The sequence below is a fragment of the Harpia harpyja genome, chromosome Z (assembly GCF_026419915.1).
Source record: "Harpia harpyja isolate bHarHar1 chromosome Z, bHarHar1 primary haplotype, whole genome shotgun sequence".
Classification (NCBI taxonomy): Eukaryota; Metazoa; Chordata; class Aves; order Accipitriformes; family Accipitridae; genus Harpia; species Harpia harpyja.
Genome location: NC_068969.1, coordinates 4,778,777 through 4,796,887, shown reverse-complemented (window position 1 = coordinate 4,796,887; position 18,111 = coordinate 4,778,777). Strand labels below are relative to the sequence as shown.

The following is an 18,111-nucleotide window of genomic DNA, read 5'->3' as shown; positions in this document are numbered from 1 at the left end:
TTGGTGGGCACCTGGCATTCAGCCAGGGTCAACCCACCACACATCCTCAATTTGGATCCATATCCCAGCACTGCACTGCCCCTCCTCCTGCTGCTGCTGCCCTAAAATCACAACTTGAACTATTCCACATCATCACGACTGCCCCTTGCTCCTTCAGGTCCTCTTCTGGCCTGTAACACACTCTCTGCTACGCACACCCCGCTCTCCCAGGCTGCACCCCGGGGCTCTGTAGGGGAACACTGTCTCGCCAAGGGCTCGAAGCGCAAGGACTGAGACCGAGAGCTCGGCCGGACAATCCCGTGCTGCGGTCACTTTGTCCTCACAGCCATGAACCCCTTTGCTTCCCCAGGCCCTGGCAACTGCTCCTGTGCTGCTCCTGCGCTGCCGAGGGCACCCACAGACGCTGCTCCTTCATGAAGCATAGCACAACTAGCTGGGAGTGCGACACATGTGCTGGCCTGGGCACCGGTAAGAGGCAAAGCACCCGCCTGCCCCTGGGCTGGGGCCAGGGGCCAGGCAAGGCCTGGCAGCGGGAGCCCAGGGTGGGCCTGGCAGAGCCTCTCTGCTCTAGCAGACCCTCAGCAGCATACAGGCCAAACAGACCTAAGAATAAGACTTTATATGTAAAAATATCATTCATTCAACAACAAGCATACACCACTGGCAACATTTGTCCTTATTATTTATTAACGTACACACTCAATTAAAAAGTAGAAAAATCAGCTCTGTGAAGAAATACAAATATACCCATTTCATAAGTCTTCCTCGTTATATATGTATTTTCATAAACTTCTGGTAAACTTTTACTCTGGAAATAATGCATTCCAAATATTTGTAAAGTAATCTCAAACAGGATCTCTATTATGTTTGGCAGAATACCAGTTATATAGTCTTACAGACACAGAGCCACCTGCTCTTTCTCAACCCCCTTCAGCGCTGGGGCCTGAGAACACAGCAAAATAACCCTGTATTGTCTTTGTTACATGATCAAATTCTCAAAAATCTTGCAAAGCAGCAAGTCATATTTAACCCATATAGACATAAAACCAAATCTTGGTACAAATACTGAATTGACACAATAAACATGTACTTATTTAGAAACCAGGTTTAAGAGTCTTTTCGAATATTATTTCCTATTAGATCTTTGAAAGAGTAGAATTTTGAAAGTAACATTTTTCTGCAACTTCTTCAAAGAAGAAACATGAAACATTTCTGACCAGTAAGATAAGAAAGATTTATTGTTTTGTTTTCACTTTCCTTCTTGCATCCTTATGCTTCTTCCGGCATTCCTGAAAATATTTAAATTTTAACATAATATTGTGAAAAGTTTCTAAATTCACCTGTTTGTCTCAAACACTTTTTTTACATGCAGTAAAGTAACTGGTCCTGTACAATAATAGAGATTCAGTAATTTACCTGACTGGACATCCCAACATAATGTTATACACACTTCTATACTAAAAATTTTTAGTTCCCCAGTAATTACGAAGTTTCAAGCCCTTCTAAAGGTCCTGAATTAATTTTTAATGCAAATTAAGCAAATAAGCAGCCATGCTTCCTCCTCATGCTAAGCCTTCAGCTGCAGTTACCAAGTAACAGATGTTAAAATGCTCACCTCAAGCAATAATCTACGTCTGTCTTCCCAACCATCTTTTTCTTCAGCGAGGTCTATTGATCTACAAAATAACTTAGGGCCCTCTGCACAAAACAAAGAACAAATTAATACGGTTAAACAATTCTGAATATGGTGGTGGTTGTAAATCTCATGAGCATCACAGCAATCAAGTCAGAAGGCCTGTTCTTCATATTCCTCTCTTGCCCCCACAACATGGTTGGCTCAAACAAAAATGTTATGTATTACAGCCTTGTGTACTAAGAAAAATGAAAGGCAGCAGCAGTTTTCCTTAATATGCTGACATGTAAATTGCAGTGAAACAGCATCTGTTTCATTAAAAGCTCAGCACCATTATCGCACATCTCGCAAGAAAATTTATGCCTGCTAAGGATTCAGAGCTCAATTTTAACAGGCACTGTAAATCAGATAGGCTGGAAGATTACAGTACAGTAACTGTATTAACACAGTAACTTTTAATGATAGTTATCTAACATGTCTCAGAAAACAAACATTATTTAAGGCTGTCCTGATAATTTATTGTATAAAATATCAAAAGCAATTGTTTTGGTGGCCTGTGCATTGTTTGGGGTTTTTTTTAATTATTTTTTTTTCTTTGGGTGTTTTTTTGTTTTTTTTATTATTGTTTTGTTTGGTTTTAACTATGACATTTGTTATATTCACAAGAAAAAAAACCCACATTATTAAGGATCAAGAACCATGTCGGCATATGTGGCTGATAAGAATATTTACATATTTTTTTTGCTAAGCCCTAAAAGACCAGCTACGTTCAGATCATTAGGCAATTATCAGAAAACAGGAAAGCAAGATAGCTGTTCAGCATTTATTTTACCAGGACTTTCTTGTGGGATGTGCTACCACAGTTTATACCACAAGTAATGATGGAAAACTGCAATTTTTTTTTTTTCTTAAACCCCTCATCTGTGTTTTAACTACAAAATATTAATAACTAGGCAGGGTTTTTTCCTCATTGAATTTCAGTAAGAGTTACAAAAAAGAGGTGAGTAAGTTCTGTTATACCTCTTAGTCGTTCATCATCTTTGGAGAAGAAGAAAAATCTAACACTTTCTGTTCGCGGTAAAGAGAAAAACCTAGACAAACACAAAGGAATTTTAGCACCATGAAAGTTACTGTCAAATTCCATTAACAAAAGTTAAAGCTGTAATGCTTCAGAAAAATAGTATGCATTGAAGAACACTACTCCATAGTAACCAAGTATAGCCTTCTAGAAAAAAACACTTCTTAAGAAAACTTAATATATATCTGACTTTTGGCCAAACCCACTACCCAGTTAAATTCTCATGCATCGAACTAGAAACTCAGCTTTTATATTCAACTTCAAATCAAGTGTGGTATTGAGATTTTTGGCTATTACATTCTGTGCAGCAAGGAACAGTTTCCTAAGAAGACTTCCATTGTTCAGAGATGTGGAATGAAGATGTTTGTTTCCCATGACCCGAGTGCTGCTATTAATGTTCTCATAGCATTAAACAACTACAACCAAGTAGACAACAAATACAAATATAACTTGCATTTCTTTGTCCCTTTCACTTTCTGATGCCTCTGGTTCATCATCACCCTCAGAACTGCTGTCTTGGAAACGTGGATCTTCTTGCCATGTGACTTTTACAGGTTTTATTGTTTCAAGTATGTAGGGCTCTGCAATAATATCACAATTTAAAAAAAAAAACAAAAACAAAAACCCCAGATTATTCCCCTACTTGACAGTAAAAATTTCTACTTCAGAGTGAAACACTTAAATTGGAAAACACAGATTTAAGAAGGACAGAAACCTCCCCTCCCATGTTTTCTATTACCTTCTGGGTAGGTATGAATTTAGTTTGCTTTCTCATATATCACAAATTCACCCTCAAAATTCACAACTAGTATCATCACAGCATAGGGAAAAAGTGTACGAGTCCATCTGAAGCTTGTTGTTAGGGTCCAGGGTTCTATCAAGTCACACCAACCTAACAATCATTATCAACTGAGTTGGGAGTAATAGTGCCTATTCATATTTTCAGCTTGCAGAAGTTGGAATAAAAGCTTTCTTTCACTGTGAACTATCTTAATAAGTTCCTTTGCAAAGAAACTCACAATGCCTTAGCTTATTCTTTCTGTGACTTTAAGCTATGTTATTTTCACATATGTATTCCTGCCTATAGCATACACAGCCAGTTGCCAGAAGAGCAGTTTACACACGGTAACCTAAACATGTACCCGAGCCCTTACTATTTCACCTCACCAAAAGGAAACCTATGGTACCCTTTTCTTTTAGAGTATATGCACAGTACTTGTCTGGATGACCAGAATAGAGAAGACAGCTCCTGTACTGCCTCTCTCGGGCAATATAAAACAGTTTCCAAACCCAACAGTAACTACACTATGAAACACAAACAGTATTTTATTCAAGAGAAAGATCAGAAAATGCTACTTTGGAAAAAGTGAGCACTTGCAGGGTTAAATTGTCCACAAAACACCCATAGTTTGTGCTCAAAAAAAAAAAATACTATCTACATGTTCTCCCTTCATGGCTTCCACATGACACACATGATCTTAAGTCAGGTTAAACAAAAACACCACCACCACCACAAATAATCACAAAAATCACCTAAGCAGCTGAGGTATGTGCAATGGAGAGAGATTTATCTTTTTGATTGTGTCAATACACCAGCTAGCACAGTGGCCCTGTTGCCACCAAACAGGATTCTTATGCAATATAAACCAATAATTATTCAAACCAGCAAATAGAAGACACAGTGCTCAAGTGTGGTTCTCAGTGCTAAGAACTTTGTGAACTCTGAACTACATCTCTGTTATTCTCCGCTTTGTTCTAGAGATCTCTTACATACTCTGAAACCCATATTACTGCATTCATAACACAGTGAATACTTTCTGAAGTCAGCAGAAACGTGGGAGTTTGTTGTTGGGGTTTTTTGTTTGGTTGGTTGGGGGTTTTTTGTATGTATTTCAGTTAACTTCACACAGTTTCTTTTACTTCCTACATTACTACTTATTAAGTGATTTGATTTCAGATTTTTTAATCTTGATTTCATAACATTTATCTTCAGTTTGGACACCCCAATAATCATGTGTTGTTCAGTTTCAATTTTCTAAAGGTACAATAATAAAATTAAGTACATAATAAAATGTTCTTGGATCTTGGGGTCAACTCTAAGATTTTCTTTTGCTCGTAATACTACCTTAATTAACACATATTTAATTTACAATCTTGTTGGTTTATATGAAACCTGATTTGACTTGTATATCATCTTTTTCCCTGTGAGAAATTCAGTGGATGACAACAAGTTTTTCCATCACTGTTCAAAACCAATTAAATAATAGTTCCTTCTCAAAACACCCCTTTTAAAATTCCTGGGATGCAAGCATGAATGAGCTGTGATTAAATTACAACAATCTTGGCAAGTGTTAGAGAAGATCATAATGATTTGCATAATTATTGACTTTTGCCTCTAAAAATCCCCTGGATTCTGAATTTCCATACACTATATTACTCTACAGTGCCTGACGTAAGCTACTCATTAGAAATTGTACTATTATTTATGTTCTGCTGTTACCTTCTTTTATGCCTGACTCCTCCAAGTCTCCGAAGAAGGAAAACGTGAAACCACTAGACTCCTGAGCTACGTTACTCCGAACGTTAGGTTCCAAATGGTCGGGTGGGGTAGAGTCCTCCACATCGTCTTTGTCCCAGGGTATTTCTTCTTTTTTTTCTGATTTGCTCTTTGAAGATCCAAACAACTCTTTTAAATCAACAGCAATATCGTAATACATTTCTTTAGACACTTCGGGGAGTTTCTCACTCTCTTCCCTCTTCTTCTTCCTTTTAGCTTTACTGAAATGAGATTATTAAAAGGATAGTAAGATAGCACATATATTTTTAAAAGAAAGGTTCCCTCAGGGGCAACCTTGCTATTAATGTTTTCCTAAACTTATCTAAGCACATTAATGAGTAGTTCACTTTTAAGGTTTGGGTGGGGGTTTTTTGGTGTTTTTTTCTCCTCCTTTTCTTTTTTCTTAGCAATTCCAGGTTCTGGCAATAAGGTATTTCCTATTGCCAGAAATACGTTTATAGGGCTGCATGACTATCCTTTTGGTTTACACTTTTGACCCATTTCTTTTCACTTCCTGCAATTTACCCACCCTTTGAAGGTAAGCATTGGGGAAACAGCTGAGGTTCGACTCTAAAGGCAGGAACAAGTCTACTTTATAATTAACTACATCCTGACTTTTCACTTAACATGTGATAGCATTTAAGTTAAGATATTTAGGACAGATTTCTTTTCTGGCAAAATAAATGTTACGAGATAATATTTTTTTTCTCACGGATTTGCAAATCTTAAAGTCCATGACTTGAAGCAAAGGGATAGCCTGAAGGTGAGAAAGGAAGACAGAAAATGGCATGCAGAGAGTACATGGATTAGAAAGAAAAGATGACATTACATGGTGTTTTTAGCGGTCACAATTCTTATTGTATCTTGATTTTATCAATAACAGGGAGAACTAAAGAAAAAACATAGCAGTCTGCATAGTTTCAAACTCAGTCTTCTGCCATCTTTCCATGGGAAGAAACATCACAATTACAGTTACCATGCTGTAATATTACCTGTCTTTTTCTGTAGCACTTGGTTTCCTTTCAAAAACTGCATGGTCCTGTCTTGTGGGATCATAGCGGAGGGCATTAATATCTCTATAAAAACAGAAAGGAAAAGAAAAAAACATGAGACATTCTAAATGCTCAACTGAAAGCTACCCTAAACCTTTACAGTCAGATTCAAATTCACATTTGACCTGCTAGTCAGTGTCCAGGTCAGGAAAAATTATAAACAGAAATGGCTTTAATAAAATTGTAGTATTTCATATAAAACATAGACCTCAAGTTGTGTGTGTTATGCAGTAAGTTTATACCTGCACCTGTTTATCTTTTGAGGAGCTATATCAATATAGCTATCCATATTGATATATCTATCTATATTTATTTCTTCTAGTACCAAACATTGTATAAGTTCAAAGAGTCCAAGGGGAAAAAAAAAAAAAAAGAAGAAAAACAAACAAACAAACCCCCACTAGTCCACCTTTCAAAATTTAAATATTTTGAGGACTTTCACCTAAAGCAGTCTAAGGTTTAGACTGACCCCAATACTAGCATAGCAAAGCCCATGCTGCCTTATGGCAATGCAAGAAGGTAATCACTTATTTCCCCTCCTCTCCCTAAATTAATGCTTATGGCATAAATTAACCGCCTTTAAATGGTTACATACTGTATCATTAACTGGGTATTAGAGAACATTGTCAGTCACAAAACTTTCCTAAGATGACCTCTAAGGTTGCACAGATTATTTCCCCCTCTGCTTAGTCTTTAGAAAATACACAAAAATTTGTACAAAGTAAGGAATTAAGTATGATTGTGCAGCAGTCGCAATGGTATTTAGCAGTGAGCAGTGAACTGATGCAACTCCAATAGTCACTGTCAGTAAAAATCTACTAATTGCACACTATTGCATTACCCTTAACACTACTAACTTCCACCAATTCAGTCCACAGACCAATTTCTGTTCAAGTGCATAGTTATATGTCACCATACTTCCAACAGTACATTTCCAAACCTATCTCATCATCCTCTAATGAAGGCTACAGCATGCCCAACAGCAACATGTAACAAATTCCTAATCTAATGAAGAAATTTCCCAAAAGCAGAAGTACAGATAAATGAAAAAAAAAAATTCTTCACTGAAAAAGAAGTTTCACGCTAATCACCTGTAGGCCAGAAAAAACAACAACCTTATCAACTGCTACAGAAGTTATTAGTCTAACTTACTGACCTACTGCCCAACTCACATGTTCTTTCTTTGTTTAGCCACCTTAAGTCTGTCTCCACAGAGAACAGAAATATATCTTACATAGGCAAGGACTTATTAAAATACTAATTTTCATAACCAACAATCCCATCAATCAAAATCTACTAGAAGAAACTCAAGCACGCATCCGTTAATTTTTTCCCTAAAATAATAATTACCAGTTTTATAATCTATTGGGACACTCAAATTAGGAAACTGCATTAAAGACTGACTTCAAATCCACACAACAGAGAAGGAAATACTTTTCTCAGTCAGCTAGGCAGAAATTTTAGTTGTGAAACCTTGGCAAAAACTAAGCATTCCTAAAATTCCTTCTTTTCTGATAACGGATGATTCATACTTGAATTTCTTAGCACTTGTGGCCATTTTAGTTGGCTTAGGGTGTTCCAGGTTGATATTCAAGAGGCTTCCCAGTATTTGCAGATTTTTCTTTTTCTCCGCAGCAAGCTCTTCTTCCTCATCTGCCTTCAAGATGTTTGTCTCTGCTAAGAGAAAAATAAATACATTATTTTTTCCCTGCTATGACCTGAGTAAGCCTGTAATATTTGCTATATAACATTACTATAGTACTAGAAGAGCTCACACATTATCAACACCTCACTTCCTTTATTTTAAAGCGACTTAGAGGCTTTCTCCCTTGGACTGTAGAAAATCTTTGATGAGAAATGTCATGGGCATCTATCTCATGTGAAAATCAGATCAGTTATTTAACCTGTCCCCTGCTTGTATCACATAACTGTGCAACTACTCTGCCACTGTTAGATGCTGTACAGAAGATCACATTAAAACAGCAAAGTGAGTAGCAGAACTAGGCAAAAATTTAAGTTTCAGAAACAAATTCTGAATTTTGAAAACTAGGTTAATAATTTCTTTTTTGGGGGGGGGGGGAGAAATACTTTTAAAAGTTTGCCTTTTTCAGCTTTTCTGCCTTCTGCTGTTCAAAAAAAAAAAATCTTTCTTTCTAAGGCTGCCAAATCAGCCATGGACTGCAGGATGACTACAAAACAAACAGTTTAAATGAATTTAATGGTCAAAAAGTTTATTTTAACAAGTCACCACTTATCCTGTGAAAAACATGGATAAACACGTTCTGGTATCATCCTGTATTAAAAAAAATATTTTCAAATGTCGATTTATCAACCAAGTACATCTCACTCAGCTATTACAAATACTTTTGCAACATATACATTTAAGAAAACACAGCCACCAATATATACTATGTACTGCCACAACAGAGTTGGGTTATTTTCTTTAAGGAATCACCAAAGAAGCAAAGTAGTCCATAAGTTCCTTCAAGTGTCCAAAATTAAGGCTCCAAGATATAGCTCTATTACTATCATTAACCAAGAAATATGAGCAGGTTTACCTTCTTCTTCACTGTCACTTTCAAGGAATCGAGCATCCATGCGAAATCTTTCATCTGTGCCAAATCGTGACTGCAATTGCAAGAGCTAAACAAAATGAAATAGATCCTATTAAGCACTGGAGAAGAAAGTCATCAACATTCTGTAACTTTTTTTTCTTTTTAATATAATTATAGCAACATATTAATAACCCTTTAGCTCTTGATGCCTTTTCCAGAAACTTCTTTGTATTCAAAGATGACAACATCAGAGAACCTCCTCCCGCTCCCCAACACACATTATTTCCTCCATGGCTACTGTTTCCTCTATTTAAGAGAATTCTATTGCAAGTTTGTCAAAATCATATTCAGCAAGTATGCAAGCCTACATGTTACGTTCTTCTGAAGTGGCATTATGGAGACTTAGAAGAAAACTAAATTACAGTAATGGGTTCACTCACTTTTTCACCAGCTTTGCCTTCAAACTGGGGCTTAATTTTGAATCTATCACCATCTGTATCATCTTGCTCATCCTCGCTGCTTTCAAACAGCCTGGCTGAAGTTTTAGGAGCAGATTCATCCTTTATTAAACAAAAAGAAAATACAGAAAAGCAGCCATTTACGTTAAGTTTGAGAAAATAAATCAGTATCAACTTTGTTCACGTGCTTTCCAGTTTATCTGAAAGAATGCATTTCTAGAACAACCAGCTCACTTATTGATCCATGCGCTTCCAAAGCTTACATTGTATACACACCTTGTACAATTCTGTTTTACAGTTATGACTGCTAAATTTTAGCATCGGCCAAATATCCATGTAAAGGGTAACTCAGGTTTTACAATATCAGAGAGTAAGATATAAAACTCCAACTTTCTGATTACGTCAAGGGACATCAATTTAAAAATATCAGTGTCTAATTATATCCTTTCTGAACAAGCGTCATTTATGGTATAAACTCTAGAACATAGTTTAAGTCAGTTGATAAATATCAATGATTACAAAAGGTAAGCACTCCATGTCTTTGAAACAATTTTCTATAGAATCAGAGGTTCTTTTAAAGAAAAGGAAAAATACAGGGCAAGGATTCTAAATACAGGGTAAGAGATATATATGTAAAAAAGCACTAAACGTGAGGAAAAGTGAGAAAAGATTTTAATTAAATAGTGAGAATGGTCCTAATCTTACTATGAAGAAAAAACCCAACAAAAGCAAAACCAATGGTTTAAAGCTTTAGCAGAGATGTGACTAAAAAATGTGATTACACAAGAAGTTGTATTCCAGAAAAAAGCACTTAATTGTGCTGAAAGTATGGCAGTAAAATCCTGAGAAGTCTGTCAAAAAAGGTCTCAATTAGGTAAGGTGTAAAGAGGAAGTCCCACTCAACTTCTTTGGACCTTAACATCGCTTTAAAGACAAGACCCTGCATTAATAAAGATTCTTTGTCCACAGTGTTGGAAAAACCGAAGAGTCCTTCTATACTACTCAAGCCAAATCTTCTCCCCTTCCTTCGACTAAAAGCAGTGAAATTTCAAAACTAATTATGCATAAGCCCTATAACTTAAACATTCTTTTTCTTTTAATCAAAATGAAAATCTCTTTTATGCAAATCTCAAACTCCTTACAAATTCTCCAAGTTCTCCAGCTTTATCAGATGCATGGTTAAGTTTTTTGAAACCCGTTTCATGTTAGCAAAAAAAGAAGAATCACTCATATTAATTCAAACCTTATCTACTTTTTTTTCTATCACTTCACTACAAAAAACAGTCTTCAGAATAAAAGGCAGAGTTACATTGATACGGCATTACCTTACAGAATACTGGACTTTTTCCTAATAACACTTACTTCTTCACGTGTATTTCCCAAACTCGCATCTTTCTTCAACGTCTCATCTATTTCAGCTTCACTTTCCGCATCTGAATTGAATATGATGTGTTTACGCTTGCCTGCTGGCTGGCTATCCTATGTAAGAGTGAAACTGTCAAGTCAAACATACCAAATACTTGCTACCATCACACGTAAGTATCTAAAAGACATTTCCATCACATGAAAGGAGGAATCTACTATTCCTCTTGCAACTCTAGAGACATTCCAGGAATTAGGTATGCATCATTTTGTATACACCCGAAAGAAAACTGGCAATGTAATCAGAAATTCCAGAATATGATTTTAAAGTATCTTAAACCACATCTATTAATTTCCCTTTTTCTTTTACTGCATGCTATCCAGGTAGAAGTTGTGAGTGTAATTACCAGACTTGAAAGAGCTCCTCGAATGACTTTCTTCTGTAATTCTCTCTCTTTCTGTCTCTCTTCCAGAGCTGCCAGCCTCCTCTGGTTATCCTGCAACTGTTTCTTTGTTGTACTAGGTTCCTTTGAAGCAGTAGCATGAAGACAAAGCTCTTTATTTTCCAGAAGGCTTGTCTTCCCATTCTCACATTTATTAGCTTCACATTCTGGATTTTTATTGCTTACATCCCTCTTCAATTTTTTTGAAAGCAGTTCTGGGCTTTTCAACTGTCGTTTAATACATTTCTGTGACACTGCAGCATTACTATCCACGTCACTGCTCTCATCTTTGCTCTGATCAGTACTAGCAGCAGCATCTCCATGCTCTGAATTTTGGTCATCTTGTAAAGAACTCACATCTTTGTTCTTTCCTTGTAAACATGGCCTGGAAACAGGCTGATCTCTCTCATCTGCTAAGGTGGCAGCATCTGACAATCCCTTGTGCTGTTCACAATGCATATTTTGTCTCTTTTTACTGCTGACTTCAAGTGAATACAATGGATGGTTCTTAGACTGTCTTTTAGATGACTCCTCCCCACAGTAAGAAATACAAGCTTCAAGACCTAAACTTTCTACAGACCTCCTCTTTAAATCAGTGCTGTCCTTAGTTAACTCTTTTTCATAAAGGGACCCTATTCCTCTGAAGGGCTGATACTTCAAATGTGAATTATTTTGTCCCTTGGAGCTTTCTTCATCAGCATTCTCCTCCCCCGCTAAAATTGCAGCAACTACATCTTCAGGAGAGATACATTTTTTTTTAACTGCAGGGCAAGATTTAGAAAGTTTTGTTTTATTTACAACATTACCTTTAGGATTTTCTTCATCACTGCACTGACTAGAACTCTGTGTACTATCTGATTCTTCTGCTGGTGTCCCAGTGTTTTCAGTAGCTAATGCTTTTAAGTCATCTAATGTAAGGTCTAAGCAGTAACAGTTTTGCATCATGGATTCATACTCGGAACTGACTTCAGACTCCCCTTTCTCAGACTCTGAATAAGAGCTTTCACTATCACTTGCCTTTGTTGTACTGTTAACTGCTGTACTCTGCAAAGCAGCAATTCTAGATTTTTTCCTTTTCCTTTTTCTTTCAATGTATTCTTCTTCTAAATTGCAAGTTTTCAGTGAGGAATTGTTTATCAAACCACATTTTTTGTTTGTTAATATTTCTTTATTTTCCACCGTCACCTGTTTAGAATCTTCTAAAACTGCAGTTTTCCTGCTACTTAGATCTGGAATTTTACTTTCAGCAATAATTTCATCTGTATCTGCTGAATCATAGCCATTATCACATTCCATAATCTCTTTCTCTCTGTAACTTCCTTTGATGGCTTTCTTCATGGCATCTGGATTGCTTAAGAACCAGTGACTATTGCATTTTAATTCAAAATTATCCCCAACAATTTCCAAGTGGTCATTTTCAGTCTCAGCATTTTCAGCTTTCTCTGTTTCTCTCTCTACCATTGCTCTGATTTCCTCTTCAGAATCAATGTCACTATGAGAAACACTCGTATTATTTTGAGCTGTAACTCCAGAAACATTGCATTTATCTGATAATAAACCTCTCCCTGGTATTTCACTCTTCAGAGTCCTTGATGAAGGCCATTTAGACTTCTCATTGGGTTTGGATTTTGATCTTTGATCTAGCTGTGGTGAGCATGTGTTTTTTGAATGTGACTGGCACCCAGAAGAGCAAACTACTGCTCCATTCAAAGTCTCACTGCTCAGTTGCTTCAGTTTTTTAGGTGGCTTCTTAGTTAGAGGGAACTCTCCTTGCCGCTTCTTGTTTATGGTATCATCTCCCCCTTCCAAGTGCCACGTAAGCTCAGATATAGGAACTACATGTGTCAAGTCTGGCTCCAGCTTTCTGAGGTTATGGCAGTATTTTGATGGGTCATATTTCACAATGTTAGTCTCAGTTAAGGAATTAAAACAACACGATTCTTTTAGCAAGCAGACTTCCAGTCTTTATGAACAGGCTAAATTCTGCGTGAAAGGACAACAGAGAGTCCTTTTTAATGTTATGACCATAAGCCTTTAGGCAACTGACCTGCAGTCTAAAAAATTTATTCAAATCACAAAAACTTACTGCAAGATTTACTTAGGTGATTCAGTAAATCAAGTATGACACAGTAGTTGATATTAAAAGTGTTAAGCAAATGCCTCCCCATATGACAAAAGAAAGAGGGAATTGTGCCTATGGCCAGCCAATAGGAAAAGGATATTTTATTTTTTTGTTGATTCCTGAGGTGCAGGATAGGCAAGACTCTGCCGAATTTCCCAACAACCCATTTCTAAAAGAAAAGAAAAATAATCAGTGTTAAACAAAAAAAGGAATGGAAGTGATCCTGGAATAAAACAAGATGTATATTCTTGGATAACAAAAACACTAATAAAGAACCAACTGTGACTAATTCTTTTTTTGTTTACTCTCTTAAGTGAGATATATTCGTACTGTACAACTTATCCAGCTTCGTTCTCAAAAAAAAAGAACAAACCAAAACCAACCAGCCAAAAAACCAAACTTCTACTATGTGCAAATAAAGAATGACAATAAAGAAATTAATTTCTTTACAAGTACTATTTTTAGTATAAGGCTTCTTGTTTATGAATTAACAGTGGTAAATATACAGACAGGATCACTATTATTTTGCCCTTTTCCTCCTTCCTGCTAAAAAATTACCCCCCCCATCACCCTCCAAAAACATTCTGTGCTTAGCAAATAATTTTGAACACTTTGTAGTAAATACAATTTTTCTTGCGTAAATTTGCATGTTCAGTGATTTTATTCTAAGCCTTACTTTTGTAAGCATGTGTAGACCCTGATCCTGAATGTGCTGAAGCACAGAGATCAGTTCCTGACAACCCAGCTGTCAAAAAAGTATATGCTGTATAAAAATAAGACACACTTTCTCTTTACATGCTTTCAAGGGTGACATGAAGATATTCCCAACATCAACAAGTAAAAAAGCATTTACCAACTTAACAAGACAAGAGAGGACAGTATGATCAAGATTATTGCCAGTCATTACAAAGAACTACAGGAGCATTCTACATGTCTACACATAAGGTATTTCTTTAGACTACGTCTCACAAATTGGACTGTCACACTTAATAAAAGTCTACACACATAAAGTGTAGAGATTTGACATAAATTTAGATGTAATAAGCTTGTGCCCAATTCTGGTTTTTGTTTTAATTCTCTATTTATCTACCCCACCATACCTTATGGGCTGGCACCTCTGTACCTGGTACTGCTTTCATGTGAAAATCTACAACTCCAGCCTTTTTCAGTGATTCTAACAGACACACTTTGTCGTTTCTCTGCGGCTTTTCTTTCTGCAGCTTTGCCTCCTCCCTCTCCATGGCGAGCCTGTACCAAAAAGTATATCATATATGAAAAAAGGTCTGCCTGTGTGCTAAATTACAGCTGGCAGTGACCCTCTCCCACAGAACAGTAACCATTCACTACTCAAGCAATTAACAAATCTGTTACCTTCAAGGGAATAATGATGCAAAACATGTTGCAGTACCTAATATGCATCAAGAGTCCACCAATGTCAATAAAAAATAGAAAAAGCATAGCAGATGAAAGCACAGCCATAATATTATCAGATAAACAGAAAAAGGGTAACTTTAGCAACAACATACATTTTTTAAAATTGATTTTTACCTGTGCAAAAAGCTTTCTTTGGCCAACTCAATTTGCAGTGTCCCCCCTTTCCATTTTGTTTTATTTAAAATTGACATGCCTGTAAAACAAATAGATAGGAAATTAATATTTTCTACATTAAAAAAATACACTTTAGACTTAACTATGCCTCCTTCTACGATAGTCTGAAGTTTCTTTAGCACGATTTTATACTCCATTACTCACCTGATTTAAGTTTGTATATGAAAGGTCTAATACCATACTCTTACACAAGAAGGTGTACATTCAAGATTAAAGTTCTGACTTCAAAAGAGTCATTGAAGCCTGTATGGTTCAGTTCAAATACAAACCTGAAAATTCAGATACATATACCCTGAAGTTTCTATACTACTGTCAGATAGGCTCTTCTCCACTTAACTACTTCTGTACTTTGAAAAACATAGATAAGGAGTACTGAAACCCAAAGAGAAAAGTGTTGTACTAGAACTTAAGGAAGTTAAGTATCAAGGGCTGGGTTAGCTTTTAGTCACTCTCAAACAGCTTTCCTATTCCTAGTGGCAGAACTCCCTACATAAAAGGGCATATTACCAATCCCTCTCTTCGGGTATAGGTATCTTCATCTGCCATTTTCCTGCTACATATTACACAAGTGGCTTTATAAGCCTGCCAGTAGTTCTGCAGTCCAACTATTTTGGGATTTGTTAAATTGCTTTAACAAAAGCATGCTTTATGTAAGCCCTCCTTCTGGGTTTCCTCTCATGTCAAGTCACTTCTAATGTTTTATGGACCTGATGAAAGCATTTGAAGCACGTTTCTTATACCTTTTCCTAAAAGGATTAGAACGAACTTATTAATCAGCTATTTCAGTCACATGGAATCTTTTTAATCTGCTTACATCTACTTACTGAAAACTCCAGTAAAGCAACTTCCATAAAATTGCAGCTTAAAGAAAATGGAATGAATATGATGACAGAATGAAACAGGGTCTACCCTGACCACATCCTGATTTGACAACATCAGATGCATTATCAGTAATGCAACTTGGCTCAAAACCATAAATTACTCTGAAAAAAAAAAAAAAAGTACTTACACTTTCTAAGATCTGCATCAGAAATGCTGACGTTGATGTAAGCAAATGTTTTCATAGGGTTCCCTGATCAATGATAAACATTCAGTTAATTTCTATATAGTTTCCGTGTTTCCTTTAAAATTGAAAATTAATCTATTTCCTGAAAATAAAGTGTCTCTGAAGCAAAAATTCCATTTCACACTACAAACTGAAAAACAATTCACTTTTAAAGGATGATGCAAAACTGTTACCCAGATCATCTTTCCTGGTAATAATCTCTGCATCCAAAACACGCCCAAACTTGCCAAATCTTTCTTGCAGTTCAGCCTTTGAAACCGTATGGCCGAGCCCTCCAACATACAAGCGTTTTGAAACTTGTTTCTTCTCCATGCTGAAAAGTCAAGCTGTCACACCTGTAACGCACACTCAGTTTTTCTGCAAGAAGATAATAATAGTTCACTAACACTTACATCGTAGGGATTGATGCAATCATAACACCAAATTACAGAACAAATCCTTCCATCGGAAGCCCTCCATAAAGAACCCCTTCGCTTTGCGCTAGGTTACACGCTCTGCTCCAGCCCAGTGCCAGTAAGCACTGCACTGCTGTAAGTAACCAGCGTTTAGGTGTTGGGTTTTTTTAAAAAACCTTGAAGCATATGAGTGGGTACATGACAGTAAGTGTAAACAGCTCTCAGCGATATGACCTTTTAAGGACTTTCTAAACTGGGACGAGGGGGGGAACGGGACGCCACGAGTCGCCCTCAGCCCCATCTCCCCCCTCCCAGGAGAGGCCGGGAGCCGCCGGGAACCGCCACCCCCGCAGGAACGCGGCGACCGCCCCTCACCGCCGCCATGTGCGATCCTCGCAGCGCAACGCAATTTATCTTCCCCCTCGCATCCCTTCCTAGCACTCACTCGGAAAAAAAGGGTTCCGCCTCCTGCGGCCCGTCGGATTTTGATTGTCTCCTCGCTTCTGTCGGGGTCCTGTTTCCGGCCGGCCAAGTGTGATGGGAACACACCGGTTGGGTCTTGTGACTCGTGGAAGGTTTGGGCGTAATTAACCCTGCAGGAAGGTAGGGGGATATTCCGCAAGACATAAGTGAAAAACAAGGCGATAGCTAAGGAAGTAACGCTTTTGCCACCCGTCTCGAATAATATCCTCGGGATTCGCTCTTCAAGCGGCTCTGTTGTTTCGCGGGGGACGGGCGGACGGAGGACGAAGGTGCGGCTGGCGCCCCCTGCTCGGGCCGCAGCTGTGGTAGCGCCCAGGCCCGCCGCGGGCTGGTTGGGCGCGCAGTTCGAAGGCGCGGGTCGGGGGCGCCTCACGCGCCGCAGCCGTTGGCGGTCGGGAGCGGCCGAGCGTCTCTCCTCAGCGCCGGCCTCTGGGCTGTCGGGTCTGCGGGGACCCCGGGGCTCTGGGGGCGGGCGCGGCTGCGGGCTCCTCTCGGCTCCTCTCCTCGGGCGTGCGTTGTGCCGCCGGGCCGATGCCTGGCACCTGTGAGCCTCGACCCGTGTCTTGGGGCGGGGTGGGACAACGCCGGCTCGTCTGACGAGTCGCGTTTTCCAGCCGTTAGCTTGTGACATTGGAGGCTAGGAGCAAAGCAACGGGAACACGGAACCCCACCAGTTCGTTTCTCGTGAACTCTTGAATGCTCTTCCCGGCCCTTCCTGTGGCAGCTTAGAAGCGAATGCTTAGCGGTGTATACGGGCAGGTACGTAGAAACGTGAAATACTTACCGTTAATGCACAAATATGCGCGTGTACGCTGAGGGTGAGGAGAAGTAACTGATTGTTTGTCGTTAAATTTATGTTTTATTTAATTAAAAGTATGTACGGAGTATCTCTTTTTCTGGAGATAATGCTCTTTGAAGTTATAATTAGTCTTTGAGTCTTCTGCAGTCTAGTAAAATCACTTGAGGTAAAATAGCTGTAAGCAGTATATATGTTGTTACTGTTTTCAAAACAGCCAGCTGCTGAAAGAGGAATTAGCTAACAACCTGGGGTAAAATTCTGGCTATTGTAATGTTTTTTCTTTTTCGGAATCTGCTCTTTATTATGGCCGAAACTTTCTTCAGTGTAGCCAGTTAAAAAAAAAAAACAAACCAACAAACCTAATAGAATACTTTAAAAGTTGGAGAACTTCTATTTCTCGTACCTACTGATCTTGTTTGTTGTCATACCTTGCCTAAGATTGCTTTAAAATTTCAGAGGAAGTCATGACTAGGCATAATCTCAGTGATTCTTTAATTGCA

The 18,111-nt window shown here is 38.0% G+C and overlaps 2 protein-coding genes across 9 annotated transcripts in view; one reads left to right on the top strand and one right to left on the bottom strand.

The window, feature by feature from the left end:
- Positions 1-665: 665 nt before the first annotated feature.
- NOL8 (nucleolar protein 8) lies at positions 666-16,855 on the bottom strand. 6 transcript variants are annotated; one of them, XM_052779012.1, is made up of 17 exons: positions 16,775-16,855; positions 16,108-16,291; positions 15,878-15,940; positions 14,809-14,887; positions 14,361-14,508; positions 13,361-13,429; positions 11,103-13,043; positions 10,696-10,812; positions 9,316-9,435; positions 8,879-8,963; positions 7,853-7,997; positions 6,261-6,344; positions 5,212-5,489; positions 3,166-3,292; positions 2,654-2,724; positions 1,616-1,698; positions 666-1,289 (listed from the first exon to the last, which is right to left on the bottom strand). In XM_052779012.1, exons 2-17 carry the CDS (start codon positions 16,244-16,246, stop codon positions 1,236-1,238), a joined length of 3,603 nt encoding a protein of 1,200 aa, XP_052634972.1. In that variant the 5' UTR covers positions 16,247-16,291; positions 16,775-16,855; the 3' UTR covers positions 666-1,235. The 6 variants fall into 6 exon arrangements, with proteins under 6 accessions (XP_052634972.1, XP_052634971.1, XP_052634973.1 ...); XM_052779011.1 differs by having other exon boundaries at positions 16,705-16,849; XM_052779013.1 differs by having other exon boundaries at positions 7,853-7,994; positions 16,705-16,849.
- Positions 16,810-18,111, top strand: part of CENPP (centromere protein P) — a 165,706-nt gene continuing 164,404 nt past the window's right edge. The window contains exons 1-2 of one of the 3 annotated variants that reach the window (XM_052779033.1): positions 16,810-16,932; positions 17,427-17,571. The gene's annotated coding sequence lies outside the window, so the exon portion shown is untranslated. Of the gene's footprint in view, positions 16,933-17,006; positions 17,572-18,111 lie in introns of those variants that run through there. The other 2 variants (XM_052779034.1, XM_052779032.1) reach the window with 2 other exon arrangements.

Excerpts from the sequence above, each read along its gene's own strand:
- NOL8 (XM_052779012.1), bottom strand. The coding sequence starts at position 16,246 with ATGGAGAAGAAACAAGTTTCAAAACGCTTGTATGTTGGAGGGCTCGGC. Across the intron at positions 15,941-16,107 it reads TACCAGGAAAGATGATCTGG|GGAACCCTATGAAAACATTT; the intron begins GTAACAGTTTTG and ends ATCATTGATCAG. Across the intron at positions 14,509-14,808 it reads AAAGAAAGCTTTTTGCACAG|GCTCGCCATGGAGAGGGAGG; the intron begins GTAAAAATCAAT and ends TTTTTGGTACAG.